At 38.4% G+C, this 21,879-nt stretch overlaps 1 protein-coding gene across 1 annotated transcript in view; it reads left to right on the forward strand.

Annotated features, from left to right (window-relative positions):
- Positions 1–21,879, forward strand: part of COL4A1 (collagen type IV alpha 1 chain) — a 222,565-nt gene that overhangs the window by 160,485 nt on the left and 40,201 nt on the right. Inside the window, exons 26-37 of the mRNA XM_069757930.1 lie at positions 2,623–2,791; positions 3,014–3,106; positions 8,889–8,993; positions 10,528–10,625; positions 13,500–13,650; positions 13,773–13,886; positions 15,150–15,317; positions 15,410–15,499; positions 17,464–17,610; positions 17,696–17,794; positions 17,893–17,982; positions 18,105–18,244. Coding sequence (XP_069614031.1) covers positions 2,623–2,791; positions 3,014–3,106; positions 8,889–8,993; positions 10,528–10,625; positions 13,500–13,650; positions 13,773–13,886; positions 15,150–15,317; positions 15,410–15,499; positions 17,464–17,610; positions 17,696–17,794; positions 17,893–17,982; positions 18,105–18,244 — 1,464 coding nt within the window. The remainder of the gene's footprint in view (positions 1–2,622; positions 2,792–3,013; positions 3,107–8,888; positions 8,994–10,527; positions 10,626–13,499; positions 13,651–13,772; positions 13,887–15,149; positions 15,318–15,409; positions 15,500–17,463; positions 17,611–17,695; positions 17,795–17,892; positions 17,983–18,104; positions 18,245–21,879) is intronic.

A 21,879-nucleotide genomic window follows, 5' to 3' on the forward strand; every position in this document is an offset into this window, starting at 1 on the left:
ATATAAAGAGACACATATGCATGTTTTTCTCAATATCTAACATGAAATCAGAATAAACCTTCCACAAGTTTCTCACCATAGTTGGTCGCAATTTGTTAATTTGTAAAGTAGGATGCAGCTGAACAAAGGAAACAATGGCAATCCCAGATAGCAACATACAATTGCAGATTCTCACAAAAATGTGCAGAAGTAAAGAGAAGCCCATGCTGCACTATCTCAAATATAGGGAACACAGGGGAGGAGTAACAGTCATGGGGTGAGGTGAAAGTACTCGGATAAGGAAAAGATTGATGAGTAGTGTAGTTTGTGAAGACAAAAGGTACCGTCACACTAAGCGACGCTGCAGCGATACCGACAACGATGTCGATCGCTGCAGCGTCGCTGTTTGGTCGCTGGAGAGCTGTCACACAGACAGCTCTCCAGCGACCAACGATCCCGAAGTCCCCGGGTAACCAGGGTAAACATCGGGTTACTAAGCGCAGGACCGCGCTTAGTAACCCGATGTTTACCCTGGTTACCGTTGTAAATGTAAAAAACAAACACTACATACTTACATTCCCGGTGTCTGGTGAGGTCCCTCGCCTTCAGCTTCGAGCACTGGCCGGCGCTCACCAGTCAGTGCGGGAAGCTGATGGCGAGGGACATGACCAGACACCGGGAATGTAAGTATGTAGTGTTTGTTTTTTTACATTTACAACGGTAACTAGGGTAAACATCGGGTTACTAAGCATGGCCCTGCGCTTAGTAACCCGATGTTTACCCTGGTTACCAGTGACGACATCGCTGAATCGGCGTCACACACGCCGATTCAGCGATGTCAGCGGGAGATCCAGCGACGAAATAAAGTCCTGGACTTTCCCCAGCGACCAACGATCTCCCAGCAGGGGCCTGATCGTTGGTCGCTGTCACACAGAACGATTTAGTTAGTTTAGTTAGTTTAGATATCGTTGCTACGTCACAAAAAGCAACGATATCGTTAACGATATCGTTATGTGTGACGGTACCTTGAGTGTTCCCTCACCATCTTTCTGTTTGTAGATAGTGTGGATTCTTTTATTCCTTCGATGACACCACGAAGATCAGTTGATGTTACAGTTATTTTCTCAGAGAACACAGATGCAAAATAGGAATTTAAAAGATCAGCCTTCTCAATATCATTTTTGACCACTTCACCCTTTTCATCCTGTAAAAATCCTATAGAATCTTTGCGTTTTCTTTTGCTTTTGACATGCTCCCAAAATCCTTTTTTACTACTTTTGGTCTCCCTTGCAAGCCTCACTTCATTGCTGGCTTTAGCTCTTCTAACGGTTGCCCAGCATTCCCTGCAATAGCATTATATTCTTCACTAGAATGCCCCCTCTTTCCATTTAATATACTGTACATTTCTTTTCCCCTTTTTATTTACCTGCATAAAATTATTTTCTGGCAAAATAAATAATCAAACGTCAACTATAAATTAATAATACAGACCTTTTGAAGGTGTTTAGATTTTGAAATGGATCTCGGAAAAGCCTGTTAACTAGGCCTCCAGGAGTACAATAGTGCTTCAAAAATGCCCATTTCATAAGATAAAGAAATTATACTGCTCACAGATGAAATAGTTTGCTAAAGCAGTATTGCATCAAAAACAGAGACTAAAATTCAACAGATATCACATGAAAATAATCTGTAATGAAAGCTTGTAACTGGTATAATTTATAAAATAGAAAAAAATTTCAAGCTGTTTTGACTCATATGTAGATGATAAAAAAATAATTTGACAGCTTTAGTTAAAGTGGTTATCCACTATTTGGACAACCCCTTCTCCAGCCCCATGATTACCCCTTGTAAAAAAAATAAAACTTATACTCACCTCCTGTGCCAACGTCGCTCCAACGGTGTCGACATTGGCTCTCATGGAAAACAGTGTCGGCCCTGGAGGTGAGCATAACGGTTATAACTTTCACAAGTGGAAAAAAGTTGGATAGAGAAGGGATTGTTCAAGTAGTGAATAACTCCTTTAAAGCTAACAACAACAAAAACTTCACATTGTAAAATTACACAATTTTATTTAAATTAATTTGAAACCATAATGAGAATTATATAAGTACGGCATGATATAAGTATGACAATCCTACATGAAAAAGTCCCACTGAAAATACAGGGCATATAGCCAAATATAATTTAGACTTATACTGCATTGGTCTGACAATATACTTAGGAACCATAATAACTACATATAATATATATGAATGTATATTGATTTGGCTTTTTCTGAGCAATCATATACATAACTGCTCAGTTTATGTGGGCAACTTAAATTATATTTGACTACTGTATATACTCTGAGTTTTCAGTGGGGATTGTTCATGTAGCATTATGGCACCACTATATTACCAGTGACCAATTTTGAAAACCATACTTATATCATGCTATTTATGTTTTTAATTAATTTAAATTAAAATGTGTAATTTTGTAAAGAGTGTATGACTCCTATTTCTCTTGTTTTTGTATCAAACATGTACCTCTGTAGTTTTCAGTCAGTAGATATTTTGAACATATTCAATATTTTAAATATTATTTATAACACATGACAAGAAATGGTCCAAATACAAGGTCTATGTTGCTACTTATACAATTCAGGGAACAATTGGTGCCAAAGGGGAGCGTGGGCCCCCTGGAGACAGTGGATTCCCTGGCATTCCTGGACAGCGAGGTTTACAAGGACCTCCAGGAACTGGTCCAGCAGGACAGGTTGGAGAAAGAGGAGAACCTGGAGTACCAGGGTTTGGTGGATTACCTGGTAACCCAGGTAAGTACGATTAATATTTACAGATGTAGCAAAGGTTAATATGACAACGTGTTACATGTCATAAATAAGCAAATCAGAAGAATTCTGCCTCATGGTATTATGGCACGTGAAGTTTCAAATTTACATTTGCTACATGTGTATAGAGTATTTCATAATGCAACATTAACTTTACTGAAATCCATTCAACTAATTATTGTCTGCATTGTTATGTTTACTCTTTAGGAAGCAAAGGTGAACCTGGCAAGTTAAGTGTTGTAACTGGACCACCAGGACCAATGGGAAGTGCAGGTTCTCCTGGATTTCCGGGAGATCAAGGTACAGCGGACTATTAGTGTACTTGCTTTTAATAAATAATTAATCTTTCCATGGGTTGGAGTCAAATATTTAATATTTTTCTTGTTTGAGGGCGTGAAACCATGCCCCTTTTTAGATCACACCTTTTTTGTAGACCACATCCAGTTACACACCCATTTTTCACACATAAAATTAAAGTAACATTTTAATGCAGGGAAAAAAGTAGATATTCCATATGGTTCTATATAATACCACAAATAATACTAAGTGATAACTCTTTCAATATTGTTAATATGGCAGGTGTTATATAAGTATTTCACTAGATTACACAATCATCACAGATTACATAGCACACTGAGGTAGGACTCTTATCTTTCTGTCCACCTCAAAAATACAAAATTGTAATGCTTTCAGTATAAATATAGATGTAATAATTCATAGCTTGTCAGTATGTTATCTGACAAATTAAGAATTGCTAAACCTACATTACTACATAATCAGAAATATCATCAGTACATAAAAACAGCACTCAAACAATCATCAGCACATGAATACATCACTGGAACTATCAGTACATGAATACAGCACCAGATCCACCATTGATACATGAATATATCACCAGAACTATCATCAGTACAGGAATACAGCAACTGAGCCATCAGCAATACAAGAATACACCAGAACCATCACTACATCAATACAGGATCTGAACCACTCTCTATATTGAAATAGGACAGGAATCACTATCTGTACATGACTACTGTAACAAAACCACCATTAATACAGGAATAAAGCACCAGAACAATCATCAGTACAGGAATACACACCTTAACCATCATCAGTACAGGAATGCAGCACCAGAACCATGATCAGTACAAAAGTGCAGTATCAGAAATATCATCATAGCAGGTGCATAGGACCATAATCATTACATGAATACATCACCTGAAAAATAATCAGTATGAGTATAGCACAGGACCATCATCAGTTCATAAATACAGCAAAAGAACCACTTTAATGCATGAATACAGAATCATAATTTCATGAATACAGCATGAGGGCCACCGCCAGTACATTAATGCAGCACAAGAACTACCATAAGTACGTAAATACAGATCCAGCATCAGGACATGAATGCAGCACCAGAGCCATCTGCAGTACAGAATTACAGCACCAGAACCATCACTACATGAATACAGCACGAGAACCACCATTAATACATGAATACAGCACCAGAACCACCATCACTACCTGAATGCAGCATCAGAACCAACATCTGTAGATCAGTACAGCACCAGAACCACCATCTGTACTAAAGTAAAGCACCAGAATTACTATCTGTACATGAATACATTACCAAAACCTCCATTAGCACAGGAATACAGCACCAAAACTGTAATCAGTACAGGAATACAGCACCAGAACCATCATCAGTAAAGGAATGCAGCACCAGAACCACCATCTGAACATGAGTACAGAATCAAAACTACCATCAGTACATAAATACAACACCAGATCCATCATCAGTATACACTCCCTGACAGAAGTTATGTCGCTTATCCATGTTATGTTAATAAAAGCTTATAACCTGACGTTAAATTCATCCATTGGTTGTATAAATTATTCTTTTGAAAGCAGAAACCCTCCGAAATGTGGTTTAGGTTAAGAAAATAAATTGGCATCAATGCAGAAATATTGATTAGTTAATGGACACAGAATGGTCAGATTTTGGCAAGACAAAAGTTTTGTCGCCTGGTCATATAATGCACCCAATCCTAGTTTACATCCTCACCTGTGCTCATTAAATGATCGGTTAATGTGTGTGTGTGTGTGTGTGTGTGTATATAAAAAGAAACCCAGCACCCCAGACCTTCACTTGAACTGCAACTTGAGCTCTGACAACATGCCAAAAATCCACCCTGTGACCAAAGCCTGGATCATCAAGAGGCTGAAGACCAGATCCACTGCAGAGATGGCTTTAATGTGTCTCAGCGTCAAGTACAAAGAATTAAAAAAAAGATTTGAAGAGACTGGAGATGTGTTTGACAAGCCCAGGTCCGGCAGACCCCGCAAGACAACTGCTCAGGAGGAATGTTTGTTGGTTAGAAAATCCAAAACAAACCCTTCTTCCACTGCAGCAGAGCTCCAACAGGCCTGGTCACCTCAAGTCCCTGTGTCAACTAGAACAGGTTGTAGGATTCTGTCTCGAAATGGCCTCCATGGTTGAATCAGTGCCCTGAAGCCAGCACTAAACAAATGGCAAATAAAAACCTGTGTGGCATTTGCAAAGCCCCACAGCCTGCTAAACAGATGGACGCTGGAAAAGTGGCAGAAGGTGGATTTCTCTGATGAATCTTCAGTAGAATTACACCACAGCCGCCGCAAATACTGCAGGAGACCTACTGGAGCCCGTATGGATCCAAAATACACCCAGAAAACAGTTAAATTTGGTGGTGGAAAGATCATGGTCTGGGGTTACATTCAGTATGGGGGTGTGAGAAACATTTGCAGGGTGGAAGGCAATATCAACAGCCTAAAATATCAAAAAGTATTTGCTACCTCTTATATTCCAAATCATAAGGCTATGTGCACACGTTGCGGATTAGGCTTCGGAATTTCTGGTTCGAATTCTGCCTCTCCTGGCAGAAAACGCACCTGCGGATTTGTCGCGTTTTTTGTGCAGTTCTGCTACGTTTTTTGTGCGTTTTTGCTGTGGTTTTATTGCGGATTTGCTGCCTTTTTTACCCCTGCGGTTTTCTATAATGGAATGGGTACAAAAACGCTGCAGATTCACAAAAAAGAAGTGACATGCTACTTCTTTTAAACCGTAGCGTTTTCGCAGCGGATTTTCCGCAAAGTGTGCACAGCATTTTTTTTTTCTCATTGATTTACATTGTACTGTAAATCAATTGCGGATCTGCAGCGTTTCTGCACTGCAAAAAATGCTGCGGATCCGCAGAGAATCCGCAACGTGTGCACATACCCTAAAAGGGTTCAAATTCTGCAGCAGGATGGTGCTACATCTCATACATCCATCTCTACAACAAAGTTCCTCCAGGTAAAAGAGATCAAGGTGCTCAAGGACTGGCCAGCCCAGTCACCAGACATGAACATCATTGAGCATATTTGGGGTAGGATGAAAGAGGGAGCTTGGAAGACAAAACCAAAGAATCTATATGAACTCTGGGAGGCATGTAAGACTGCATTCTTTGCTATTCCGGATTACTTCATTAATAAATTGTATGAATCATTGTTGAACCACATGGATGCAGTCCTTCAAGCTCATGGAAGTCACACAAAATATTAAATATGACACTAATAGCACTAATAGCACCACAACTTCATTCATCAATGTTATGCAACATATATTTGTATTTTAAGTTAATTATTTGTTTGAATATCACATTACTTTCTGTGGGTGACAAAACTTTTGTCTGACCATTCTGTGTCCATTAACTGATCAATATTTCTGCATTTATACCAATTTATTTTCTTAACCTAAACCACATTTCGGAGGGTTTCAGCTTTCAAAAGAATAATTTATAGAAACAATGGATGAATTTAACATCAGGTTATAAGCTTTTATTTAGATTACATGGATAAGCAACATAACTTCTGTCAGGGAGTGTAAGAATACAGCACCAGAATCACCATCAGTACAAAAATGCAGCACCAGAACAATTATTCATACATGAACATAGAATCACTATCAGTACATGACTACATCAACCAAACCATAATGATTATATGAGTACAGCCCCATCAACAGTACATGAAGTATTATTTTATTTATTATGCTTTGCTTATACAGTGATATCTTATTCTGCAGTGCTTTACATACATTGTCATCACTGTCCCCAGTGAGACTCACAATCTAAATTCTCTATCAGTATGTCTATGGAATGTAGAAGAAAATTGGTGTACCCAGAGGAAACCTACACAAACTCCTTGTAGATGTTGTCCTTGCTGGGATTTGAACCGGGGACCCCAGTGCTGCAAGGCTGCAGTTCTAACTACTGAGCCACCGTGCTGCCCCATAAGTAGTACCAGAACCAGTACATGAATACAGCACCAGAATCATCATCAGTACTTGAATACATCATTAAGATTGGTACAGTGATCAATTGCAGTGTCAGGTCAACCCCTGCAATATTCATTTGTATCATATGAACCTGAAACTCCCGCTATGACCGTAAAGAAGACATAACTTTTTCCAAAAAATTGAGTGAAATACCTTGTACAAATTTTCTAAGCTTCTATGATTCTTATGATTTTCTCTGAGTCGCTCCATTGCAGCAATACTCATATTTATTGCATTTGGAGGGTAGTATATGAAATCTTTGCTTGTAGTTCAACTAGACATTTCTTCAAAGCCTTCTCGGGGGGTTTGCGTCTTCACCTTTCCATCCCAGATTATGTCAATCATAGCATCTGAGACTGCTAGATCAGCTGCCATGCTGTGATTTACTGCATCTGCGAAGGAGGGTTGAAAGTGCCCACACCCAGAGAAGACTTTTAAGAAATGCCAAGTTGAAGTGCAAACAGAAATATGAATATCTCTGCAATGGAGTGATTCAGTGCAAAACTGAAAAATGCACCAGAATCAGGGGAGTTCAGGGATTTTTATAAAGTATTTACCTCACTGTGTCTTAGATAGTGACAGGTCCTCTATATCAATGTGAAGTTTATGGGGGGAACGGTTGTTACCAGCCATTATCAGACTAAGGACTATACAGGAATCACAGTACTAATTAAACATAGTACCAGTATTAAACATTTAAAGAGTAACAACTTTTGGGAGATGTTTTAGATGTTTTAAAGGTAATCTGTCAGTAGAATCAACTCTCCTAAGCCATCTGTACGTCAGACTGTAACTGGAATAATGACGTACAGTATATCCTAGTATGGTACAGTAAGGTGGTGGTTTATTTCAATGCGTTTCGAAGTATGTAACTTCTTCTTCAGGCAAAACCACGTTTTATGTGTTTTCTTCCTGGAGAAGAAGTTATATACTTCAAAACATGTTGAAATAAACCATCACCTTACTGTACCATACTAGGATATACATCTCGATTCTGTCGGCAGCGCAGAATATTGTCCACTAACTCGCGTTACAGTCTGATGTCTGATGGTCACTTGCTGACCTGTGGATCCACTGCGGCTGATTTTCTACATTATATGCGTCTTTAACATATTGAACAGGTGAGTTTAAGCTGAGTGCTAAACTAACTGTATTTCTTGAATAAGACCCTATTTGTGCTGATTTCTCCTACAGTTTCTTTTAAGACGTCTATACGGGCATGTAGGAATTAGGACGCTCAAGAAAATATATCTGAAATCTGATGAATTATCCTAGAGAAATCCATATTTTATTAATATTTAAATGAGCTGTTAAAATCTATGAGCAACAAATTCACAGAAAAAAACTCCACTATTTCACTATATTAAAAGATAACTTTTATTAATTAGTCTAAAATTAACAACCAGTGCAAAAAACACAATACCATCACCAATTAAAAAAATAGACATTAGATAGAAAAGGCCAAAGGGGGTGCTAACCCTAATCTACAGCTGTATTATGTCAGGCATGTTTTAACATCATTCTTATCTAGTCATTGATCATGGCTATATTATTATGGAGAAGGTGTTCTAATAACGTTCTACTTACCGTATGTTTTTAGTGTAAGTTAACATTAGCTATTAAGTCAATGTGATTTATTGTGTTTAGTTTTATTTGCTTTCTCTTAATATCTGAAGATAAGCCAGCAAAGTAAACCTTCTTTAAACTTTGTGCCATCTCCAGGTGAAAAGGGTTCTCACGGATTTCCAGGGAGACCTGGATTTCCTGGAGAAAAGGGAGAGCCTGGTGTTGAAGGGAAAGGAATTCCTGGGTCTCCTGGCGAAAAAGGTTTGTTCACTCATATAACCTTATCATGTTCTCATGATGCCTACCATTGACTACTTCTCTTTTTGGCATAGTAAACTGTGGCAGCAATTTCTAACCCTTAAATACAATTTTAGCATTTGCTGTTATATTATTCTAGTATTACTTTTTTATATTATCTTTTTTAACTAATTTACAGTTACCGTATATGTAAAATTGATGTATCCTAGCCCTGGAATTATTAGCATTTAAACTTAAATTGTAATGTATTATTTATTTAATCTATTTACCTGGGTTCTAAATATACAATAGACAGAATAAAAACCTATTTTACAAAATTCAGCAGTAGTTAATTTACATATTGCCATTGACGCTACTTTGCTTTTCTGCTAGGAAACTTTATGGCTAATGACATCACAGGAGTTCCCAGTGTAGAGATTGCTGGGAGGCTTGCCATCTTCGTCTTCTATGCATTACATATAACTGCTAACAGTTATCAAATGGCCTGTTACCATCTGCTCATTCTTATAATTTGTTCTATGCTTTTATGCTCCGTAGTAAAAATGTAACCATAATTCATTTCCACATACACGCCACATAAGCCTTAGATGGTTGAGATAAGTAGATGTACTACCACAGCAAGCTGATTGTGTGGTCATTGCTATTGTGCCTACTTGATCAATACTGAAGGATGGTTAATACATAGTGGCACTACTGTTTCAACTACCAGAATCAGACCAATATTCCAATCCCGTTAGTGGCGCTATATGAGGCTAGACCTCTTAGAAGCAATAAATTGAGTGAAAAAATATAAATCTTTAGAATTCAGCATTCCAAAAGGTGAAATTTTGCTCTAGATATCAAGTCCCAAAACAATCCAAGTCATGAAACTGAACTTATGGCATGGAAAAACTTGTAAAGTTTGAAGTTCCAAATATCCTTTATTGTTTTGCATTTTTCTTTACGCTTTTTTCTTTATGCTATGTTCACATTGCATGGATTTACCAAAGGTAAATACGCTAAGGCTAGGTTCACATTGCGTTTGGGCAATCCGTTTAACGGATCCGTTACTTAGTGGCATTAACGCTATGTAACGGATCCTTTAACACACCCATAGACTTCCATTATCGTAACGCATCCTAACACATGTCAAAATTGTCATGTGTTAACGATGATACGTTACTTTGTGATGCACCCTCGAATGCGGTCTACCGCGTTTTCGGGTACGCTAGATCTAACGCACAGTGAAAGGATGCATTCGCTGTGCATAGACCTCTATTGCTAACGCATGCCAACGCAATGGCACCATGTGTTAGCGCATGTGTCAGCGTGATTGAAGAAAAAAAGATTTTGTGCATCAGCGTTAGTGCATCCATTTAACGGATCCGTTAAACGGATGGCACTAACGCGATGTGAACCTAGCCTAAGGATTAGCGCTATCATAGTTTAAATTATACCAACATGCATTTCTTATATTTTGTATTTCTTTTCTGATGCAAAACTCAGTGTCTTAGGGCTAACAATAACAAAATTAGGATGCATAATGTTAATTTTCTAGGTTATCAAGGAATGGAGGGTACACGTGGTACAGATGGTAGCCCTGGTCAGCCAGGTCGTGATGGTTTACGTGGTGAACCAGGTGTGGCAGGAATAAAGGTAGGTTTACAAATTAAATATAATTCAGCTGAGAAATAATGTTCATGTGAAAGGTAGATGACTCAGAAAACCACACTGTATACGGCATATCATATAAAAACTGAATCCATGAAAACACCTGATTCCATGGGTGCTGTGAATCTACAACTATCAGCCTGCATTATAATACTGATGTGGTATTGTGGAAATTCAACAAGTTCTTGAGAGCCACAAGTTGAAAACTATTACAGAAGAGTGACTAGCTGTGACCCAGTGCACAAGTGATTTATTTCTTAAACATAGGAGAGATATATTTTAAGTATCTCTTTATACTACCGTGCCCTATCACCAACTCAGACAGGGCAGCATGTTTTTTTACAGGTTCTCTGTAAAAATAAAAATCTGAAAGACATGTGTTTGATCTTTTATTATCTTGTATGCTTTTCTTACACTTTTTAGTTTTAGGAAAACTGCCCCAGTGGAAGGCCATTAGCCACTGTAATTTTAAGTGTTGAAAAAGGCTTTACTGTACAGTTGCGGTCAAACTTTTTCAGACTGACACAAATATTAGTTTTCACAAAGTTGGCTGCTTCAAGTTTAATAGTGGCATTATGTGCATTAACAGTAGATTGTTATGAAGAGGCATGAGAATAATTCTAAAAAAAAAAATTGCAAAGTTATTCCTTGCCATGAAAATTAACTAAATCCAAAAGACCCCATATCCACCAATTTTCATCCATGACGCATGGCTTTCATCATTTCAGTGATCTTCTCATTAGCTCTGGAGAAAGTGTTAACAATGACAAAGTATATAAAATCATTCTCATCGAATTATAAGAACCGACTGGTTGCTTTGAAAGGGGGCTGATATTTGAAATCATTGTCTTCTTCAGTTAACCATGGTTACCTTGAAGGAATCGTGCAGCCCTCATTGATTTGCATTAAAAAGGCTTTACAGGTAAAGCCATTGCTACTTGTAAGATTGCCTCAAAATCAACCATTTAATGGATAATTAAGAATGGCAAAAAGACTGGTTCAGTTGCGCTGAAGACGGTTTTAGAGAAAGAAAGACAGTACAACAAATGCCAGGACCGTCTCCTAAAAACGATTCACCTATAGAATCGGTTCAACACCAGTACAGATCTTGCTCAGGCATAGCAGCAGGCAGATATCAGTGCATCTGCAAACAGAGTGAGGCAAATGCTTTTGGAGGCTGGTCTGCATGGACCAACATTCTGCTGGAGGTGCATGAATTCTATTGCAGAGGATGGGTGTAAAGTAATTTTTTTCTGATGGAAACCACCTTCAGACTGATTGAAACGTCTGGAAGAATAATTCTCCGGAAAAGGTGAGCGCTACCATAAATCCTGTGCCATGCTAACAGTAAAGCATCCTGAAACCATTAATTTTTTTGGGTTGCTTTTCATCCAACAGAGTGAGCTCAATCACAATTTGGCCTTGGACACTGCTTTGAATAAATAATTATATCTAAATATTCTCCAAGTGCAAATTCTCCCAACAATCCAGGAGCAATTTGGTGATGAACAATGCTTTTTCTAGAATGATAGAGCAGCATATCACAAGATAAAAGTGATAACTAAGGAGCTCGGTAAAGAAAACCGAGTCCATAGCAAAGAAACTCCCCAGCTCTCATTGCCATTGAGAACTTTTCATAAGTCCTCAAAAAGTGGGTAGACAAACAAAATCACAGAAATTGTGATAAACTTCAGGCATCGTTCAGGATTTGGCCCGGAAGCTGATATTCAGCTTGCCAGGGCGAATTGCAGAACTCTTGAAAAATAAGAGTCAACATAGTACATATTGACTCTTTATGTAATCTTGATGTATTTGTCAATAAGAGTTTAACACTTATGGAATGTGTATAATTGTTTTGCAGTAAACATCTGACTAAAAGATTTAAAAAAATAAGCAGCAAAACAAAACTTGTGTTAGTTTTGAAAACTTTTGGACACGACTGTATACGGATGTTTAATCAACGAGTTGGCAGCTCAGACTACTGCTGACCTGCTTTCAAGCTTAAATAATTGGCAAATAAATTGAGTTTAGCATTGTTGATGGAATAGTACCCAAAATCTCAGTCTTTCCTGACCTATGTCAAAGCTGCATCTAAAATATAAATATTATGTATTAGTAAAGTTTGCATATTATATAAAATAATATTAGATTGTATATTTACTAATGCCTAGCATTTATTTCTTGATATTTAATTGACAAACATTCAGAAAATTTGGCACTAAACCAGCAACTAAACTGAATTTTTGTTTTGAAGCATTAAAGTTATTGCAGATTTTTGGATCTACTGAACGGCTATGTATTGTCATCCACTATATAAAGCAAAGTGCAGGTGCAATTTGGAAAGTGTGCTGACTTGCTGACACATGTTGATCGACAAAGTTCACAAGTTGGACGGCACTTTGGTTAGATGCCTCAATATAGTTAACAATCAAAGCACGTGAGGGATTTCTATTACACAGCAGCAGCTGACGTGGGGTCAGTGGAAATGGTGCCAAATATCTTCTCAAATTTACACTGTAGTGGTTCAGGAGATATGGAGGAGAGAAAGAAAACTTTTTATAAGGAGGCATGAATGTACATAGTATGTATAAGGCTGAGGAAACATTGCTGCTAGATGTCCAGCATATAACGTTTCTTGACTTTGATTGGGAAACCTCTTATCGACATTTTGTTAATTCCATTTTTTTTTATTCTTAATGTAAGTTATCCTTAATAAAAACTGTAAAATGACCTTTTTTAATTTTTTTTTTTTTTTTGTTGACTACACATGTTTACTATATAGGAGACCATTTTATTTGTTATATTTCATTTTAAAATGTTATTTTTAATTAATGTTTATTTTCCCTTTGCACTCTCTAGGGGGAGCCAGGACTAGGCCTTCCAGGCCCTAAAGGGTCGCATGGGCCACCAGGTCCTCCTGGAGTCACTGGAGAAAAGGGAAGCACAGGACTCACAGGTGTCCCAGGAGAGCAAGGTCTTCCCGGAGTTCCAGGATATTCTGGTGCTAAAGGTAAGGTCTATGCACAGTATATGATGTACACCAGTGAGTAAACTTCAAGCCATTGTTATTAAAGTGACTGCTGTTGTTTAACATATGTAACTAAATAATTTTTTCGCATTTCTTCCATAAAGGTGACACCGGACCAGCTGGAGCACCAGGCATGAGAGGCAACCCAGGTGTACCAGGATTTGGCCCACATGGGGAACCAGGTCTTCAAGGACTACCAGGATCCTCAGGAGTTCCAGGTATTAAGTCCATTTAAAAAAAAATAATCTGCTGGAGACAGCATGAAAATGAGATATTATGGGGCAGGGGGAAATTTATCAAGAGTGGTTTTAATAAAGAGCCTGCTTGAGTTAAGGTGCATTTACACTGCATGATTATTGGGACGATCATTGGTAAGAGAACGTTCAAAAAATTAAAATTCAAGCTTGCTGAAGAAAACATCGTTCTCGACAGCACAATGTTAGTATGCTGCCGAGAACAGTGACAGCCTATGCATGCAGAATAATCTATTACTGATTGCTCTGTGCACAATGTCAGCATAGTCAGCCTATCTAAACAACCGCCATCAGCAAATATATAACTGATCAGCAGTCATTTAAACGCTGCACATAATAGTGTAAGAGTAAACCAAGCCTTAAATTAAAATCATTTCTTACCATATGTGTGCCAGAAAATGAAATATATGCCAGCCACATTATATTCCAATTTTTGGTGTAAAGGATTGTAAATTTGTTGGACCAAGGGAGGCCTTGCCCTCCTTCGCAATGCTCAACCCATTTTTAGAAAAGTGGCATGATTGGCAGATACATTTTTGGAACCTGCACTGAACTTATTGATTGTCTCTATGGTAGGAACATCCATAGCCACATCTTTCCATTTATCTTTTATATCATGACAATAGTCTATCTCTGCAATCTGAGCATTTTATATTTATGGACTATACAGTATCTCTGTATCGCTAACTAGTTGTTACTTTTCACTTGCCGTAATGTTCTGCATCCCGATATCTTTAGTACCTCTTGTAACAGCACTTTCTACATAGTTTCTGAAACACAACCATTTTATAAATGTTAATATAAGGTATAAATAGTTTGCTGCTTGTGTTATTAATATAACATCTGTTTAATACTTAATGGATAAGGATTCACTTTTTTGTGCTACTTTGTAATATGAATCTATGTGCAACTCTAAAGGCCCCCATATATATTAAACTAAACCTACCAATATCGATGGGAAGAGCCAACAGTCTAATGTGTATGAGAACCTCTCGGCTCTCGATGTCAGGAGAGGATACTCTCTTATAGAGAACACAGGAGTGCTCGGCTAAGCCAAATGTTCCCGTGTATAAGGGAGTCGGGGAAGAAAGCTGTTGCCTGAAGAGCTGTTCGGCTGGCAGCTAACTAATATGTATGGGAGCCTGAATAGTTTATTACTGTGAATCACAACGGTAAATTTATTTTGTGTCACCATTTGTTATTGTCTGACTTTGCTATATTCTACAGGTGCAATAGGAGCAAAGGGAGAAAGAGGTTATCCAGGTTTTCCTGGAACTGACATGCCTGGCCCAAAGGGAGACAAAGGCACATCAGGCATGCCTGGCATAATGGGTATGCCTGGGGTACCTGGAACTCAAGGTCCTCCAGGAAGCGATGGGTCTCCAGGACTTCAAGGTAAGCATATATAAAATTTTTGGGAGATGATACATTATTCGCAAATCTATTTAAGCTAAGAAACATAAATAGTGTATTTTTTTTAATAATAGGACAAAAAGGTGATATGGGTTTTATGGGAGTGCCAGGAATTCGAGGCCAACCAGGTACACCAGGGAATCCAGGTCTGCCTGGAGAAAAAGGTAAACTAAATCTAAGACACCTTTATTGGCACTTTAAAGAAACAATAACATATTTTTGAAAAATATTCAAATGAATATTATCAATTTAATTTTATCTTAAATTATTTTTTGTTTAAGAATTTCCATACTTTGCATTATAGTTTTGTAAATTGTTTTATGCAGTACATACTGACAAAACACATATAATGCCTGGTTCAACACTTGATTATAATTTACATTAACTAGCCTGACAACGAAGATAAAATCTGAAATTCTGGCTAATTGTGTTTATACGGTGCACTATGTTATCTTTTGGCAAAGCAGTTTTGCTTTATCGTAAGTGCAAAATTTTTTAAGCACTGTCACAGTAATGCAGTTTTCAGTCCTCATATGCCCTTCCTTCCATGTTACACTGATGTCTGGCATATATAACATGGCATTTGTACACACTATACAGTACATTTTGTATTAATCTGCTGTCACTCTCTATTATAAAAGCCATGGAGCTGAGATGCATGTGAAAAACATTGTTCCGAGATGTTGGAAAATGTTTTCATATCAAGATATTTATTTTTAAATAAATCACATAATAAGCAATCATCCAATTTTCACAGTGGTCATAGGTGCTTTTTTAGGCTCATACTTCCCAGAAGATTTTTTAACCACCCTCGGTATTATAAAGGCAGCATTGCAATGACATGTCATACCTATAAACACAGTTTATGTCATAGGATCTACCAATCACAATAGGTGTTGTCACAGATGACCATGTTTCCCCTCCCTTTACAATAACCTTTGCTTGCGCAAAATATAGCATCAGGTCTGACTATTGTGGCTATGCACATGTGTTGTTTCCTGAAACAATATGAAGTTAAGCACTAAAAAAAACCTCCATGGCCAAAGTACAAATTGCAAGATTTTTTTTTTTTATTATTTTTTTATACAGATTGTAATTTGGAAAAAATGAAAATAAAAAACATTTCCAAAAAAATAAAATAAATAAATTTAACACAAAAGCTTGAATAAAACAAGGTTGTTTTCTGATGACAGCTTCCTTTTAAGTTAGTATGTGTGTGAGTGAGAGCTTGAGTGGATGAGGGCTTTAGTGAGTACCTAACTTAGGCTGATTTGCTCTGCTCTACGCAAGTGTGCAACCAGCGTTAGTGAGTGAGAAAATTCTTACGTGGATGTATGGGAAGAATTTTGTTTATACAGGAAGTTTGCAAATCAGAACATAAGGTTAGCTTACAACTATCTTTCATGACCTTTTTATACACATAATAATAAAGAAGTAAACCAATTCTAGACTCTGCCGAAACAATGAAATTAGCAAGTTGAAATCCAACTCCTTGATTCCTACTAGTGATGAGCGAATATATTCGTTACTCGAGATTTCCCGAGCACGCTCGGGGATCCTCTGAGTATTTTTTAGTGCTTGATGTTTTAGTTTTTCTTGCCACAGCTGAATGATTTACATCTGTTAGCAAGCATAATTACATGTGGGGATTCCCTAGCAACCAGGCAACCCCCACATGTACTTATGCTGGCTAACAGATGTAAATCATTCAGCTGCGGCAAGAAAAACTAAAACTCTGGGCACTAAAAAATACTCGGAGGACCCCCGAGCGTGCTCGAGAAATTTCGAGTAACGAGTGTATTCACTCATCACTCATTCCTACCTCTTCCAACATCATGCAAGAGGGAAGTGGGGAGGCTCCAATACATGCTAGAGGGGATGGCTGGTCCTGCTGAAATCAGAATGTTTTACCAATCAATATCTCATTAGTTTGGCCATTATACATTAGTTTGGCAAGTCTGTTGTGAAATGAGATGGATGACTATGTATTACTCTTGACTTAACCTGTTAATATAAAATATGTGCAAGTGTAAATTTGCTTTGCATTTTGCTTTTAAGAGTGGCAATAGCTTTAATGCAATCCTTCTATCTTTCCATTGTTATTATTAAATATTGTTATAACTTGTAGGTGATCTGGGTCCAACTGGATTCCGTGGGGAAACAGGAGTTCCAGGTACAAAAGGTGAAAAAGGAGAACATGGTTTGCAAGGACCCCCAGGAACACTTCCACCCATGGAACATATGAAGGGTGATAAAGGAGATCAGGGTATAACAGGTAGAGTCATTTATGTGCTCTGTGTTCTTAAAAAAATATTTAACGTAAGCTGCTTTTTTTTTAACAAAACTTAAACTATTTTCAGGGCAAATTGGACAAGAGGGAGAAAAAGGATTGCATGGTGATTTGGGATCCACTGGAATGCCTGGAAAAGTCGGGGAGCAAGGAATGCCTGGGAAGCCAGGTGACAATGTTATTACATGCATTCATTGAATGCTGACAAGAAGTCTTAAAAAGCTTTGGTTTTAACCTAAATATTGTAACATCCTTAAATATTTACAGGACCAAAAGGAGATAAAGGTTTGCAAGGAACTCCAGGAGCTCCTGGGATGCCTGGACAAAAAGGATCTGTGGGAGAAATGGGTTTGCCAGGTAAACATTTTTGTCACAATTTTTTTAAATTCACATAGGAACCTGTACTTGACCATTCACTTTGACAGATATTTGGGATTCTCTGACTTAATTTGTTGTGGAAACACAATTTTTATGTTTAGGTACAACTGGACCAAAGGGAGAACATGGTATTCACGGCACTCCTGGTCTTCCGGGTGTTACTGGAATCAAAGGTGAAAAAGGACTTAAAGGTGAAGAAGGTCTACCTGGCATTGGCATACCAGGACCTCCTGGCACAAAGGTGATAACAAAAATCAACTTTTGAGTAAATGTAGTTACCTCATTTAATGACTTAAAGGTAATCTGTTGTTATTTTTTGCTTACTTGTGCAAGGCTGATAGAGAAATGTATCAGTATAGTAATGCGAGCTTGTGGTTTGTGTTGAACATAATATTTAGTTAGTCCTCGTAGTACTTTAACAAAATGTGTAAGGAAAAGTGGGGGAAGCAATTTATTTATTAATCTTTTTTCCAATTTTCTGTTTAGAAATTTGGTGTAAAAAAGTTCGGAGTAATTTTAAGACCACAGTATTTTTGTGAGCATGGATTCTGATGATAAATGTGGTGCATGCTTCACTGGAAAAAAGACTTGTAGAACGCTCAGGCAGAGCACCAGTATTAATAGATCTTCCTTAAAAATACATATAATTATAAGACATTTTGCATAGAACAGTGTGTCTGTCACACATAAGAACCAGTAGAACCAACTTCTCACTTCTTTGGCTTGAAGTGGTCACTGAATCCTCAGATATATGACCAACATTACTTTGAGTCACACTATTGCTTTCTAATGCAGCTTGACTGCGGAATATTGATGGGTTTCCATAGCAACCAGGGATATGTAAAAGCCCATGTTTCTGCCATCTTAATACCCCTGAGAACGTTTACAATATGCTGCCATGCATAATTATTGTGGTGTAGTGTTCCTGCAGTCACTATATAACTCATATATATTGTTTTGTACACATGTATGTACAGTGGGGCAAAAAAGTATTTAGTCAGTCAGCAATAGTGCAAGTTCCACCACTTAAAAAGATGAGAGGCGTCTGTAATTTACATCATAGGTAGACCTCAACTATGGGAGACAAACTGAGAAATAAAAATCCAGAAAATCACATTGCCTGTTTTTTTAACAATTTATTTGCATATTATGGTGGAAAATAAGTATTTGGTCATTAACAAACAATCAAGATTTCTGGCTCTCACAGACCTGTAACTTCTTCTTTAAGAGTCTCCTCTTTCCTCCACTCATTACCTGTAGTAATGGCACCTGTTTAAACTTGTTATCAGCATAAAAAGACACCTGTGCACACCCTCAAACAGTCTGACTCCAAACTCCACTATGGTGAAGACCAAAGAGCTGTCACAGGACACCAGAAACAAAATTGTAGCCCTGCACCATTCTGGGAAGACTGAATCTGCATTAGCCAACCAGCTTGGAGTGAAGAAATCAACAGTGGGAGCAATAATTAGAAAATGGAAGACATACAAGACCACTGATAATCTCCCTCGATCTGGGGCTCCACGCAAAATCCCACCCCGTGGGGTCAGAATGATCACAAGAATGGTGAGCAAAAATCCCAGAACCACGCGGGGGGACCTAGTGAATTAACTGCAGAGAGCTGGGACCAATGTAACAAGGCCTATCATAAGTAACACACTACTCCACCATGGACTCAGAACCTGCAGTGCAAGACATGTCCCACTGCTTAAGCCAGTACATGTCCGGGCCCATCTGAAGTTTGCTAGAGAGCATTTGGATGATCCAGAGGAGTTTTGGGAGAATGTCCTATGGTCTGATGAAACCAAACTGGAACTGTTTGGTAGAAACACAACTTGTCGTGTTTGGAGGAAAAAGAATACTGAGTTGCATCCATCAAACACCATACCTACTGTAAAGCATGGTGGTGGAAACATCATGCTTTGGGGCTGTTTCTCTGCAAAGGGGCCAGGACGACTGATCCGGGTACATGAAAGAACTAATGGGGCCATGTATCATGAGATTTTGAGTGCAAACCTCCTTCCATCAGCAAGGGCATTGAAGATGAAACGTGGCTGGGTCTTTCAACATGACAATGATCCAAAGCACACCACCAGGGCAACGAAGGAGTGGCTTCGTAAGAAGCATTTCAAGGTCCTGGAGTGGCCTAGCCAGTTTCCAGATCTCAACCCTATAGAAAACCTTTGGAGGGAGTTGAAAGTCCGTGTTGCCAAGCGAAAAGCCAAAAACATCACTGCTCTAGAGGAGATCTGCATGGAGGAATGGGCCAACATACCAACAACAGTGTGTGGCAACCTTGTGAAGACTTACAGAAAACGTTTGACCTCTGTCATTGCCAACAAAGGATATATTACAAAGTATTGAGATGAAATTTTGTTTCTGACCAAATACTTATTTTCCACCATAATATGCAAATAAAATGTTAAAAAAACAGACAATGTGATTTTCTGGATTTTTTTTTCTCAGTTTGTCTCCCATAGTTGAGGTCTACCTATGATGTAAATTACAGACGCCTCTCATCTTTTTAAGTGGTGGAACTTGCACTATTGCTGACTGACTAAATACTTTTTTGCCCCACTGTATATACAGTTAGGGCCAGAAATATTTGGACAGTGACACAAGTTTTGTTATTTTAGCTGTTTACAAAAACATGTTCAGAAATACAATTATATATATAATATGGGCTGAAAGTGCACACTCCCAGCTGCAATATGATAGTTTCCACATCCAAATCGGAGAAAGGGTTTAGGAATCATAGCTCTGTAATGCATAGCGTCCTCTTTTTCAAGGGACCAAAAGTAATTGGACAATGGACTCTAAGGCTGCAATTAACTCTGAAGGCGTCTCCCTCGTTAACCTGTAATCAATGAAGTAGTTAAAAGGTCAGGGGTGGATTCCAGGTGTGTGGTTTTGCATTTGGAAGCTGTTGCTGTGAGCAGACAACATGCGGTCAAAGGAACTCTCAATTGAGGTGAAGCAGAACATCCTGAGGCTGAAAAAAAAGAAAAAATCCATCAGAGAGATAGCAGACATGCTTGGAGTAGCAAAATCAACAGTTGGGTACATTCTGAGAAAAAAGGAATTGACTGGTGAGCTTGGGAACTCAAAAAGGCCTGGGCGTCCACGGATGACAACAGTGGTGGATGATCGCCGCATACTTAATTTGGTGAAGAAGAACCCGTTCACAACATCAACTGAAGTCCAGAACACTCTCAGTGAAGTAGGTGTATCTGTCTCTAAGTCAACAGTAAAGAGAAGACTCCATGACAGTAAATACAAAGGGTTCACATCTAGATGCAAACCATTCATCAATACCAAAAATAGACAGGCCAGAGTTAAATTTGCAGAAAAACACCTCAAGAAGCCAGCTCAGTTCTGGAAAAGTATTCTATGGACAGATGAGACAAAGATCAACCTGTACCAGAATGATGGGAAGAAAAAAGTTTGGAGAAGAAAGGGAACGGCACATGATCCAAGGCACACCACATCCTCTGTAAAACATGGTGGAGGCAACGTGATGGCATGGGCATGCATGGCTTTCAATGGCACTGGGTCACTTGTGTTTATTGATGACATAAGAGCAGACAAGAGTAGCCGGATGAATTCTGAAGTGTACCGGGATATACTTTCAGCCCAGATTCAGCCAAATGCTGCAAAGTTGATTGGACGGCGCTTCATAGTACAGATGGACAATGACCCAAAGCATACAGCCAAAGCTACCCAGGAGTTCATGAGTGCCAAAAAGTGGAACATTCTGCAATGGCCAAGTCAATCTCCAGATCTAAACCCAATTGAGCATGCATTTCACTTGCTCAAATCACGGAAAGACCCACAAACAAGCAAGACCTGAAGGCTGCGGCTGTAAAGGCCTGGCAA

Source organism: Ranitomeya imitator, chromosome 3, assembly GCF_032444005.1.
Source record: "Ranitomeya imitator isolate aRanImi1 chromosome 3, aRanImi1.pri, whole genome shotgun sequence".
Taxonomy (NCBI): Eukaryota; Metazoa; Chordata; class Amphibia; order Anura; family Dendrobatidae; genus Ranitomeya; species Ranitomeya imitator.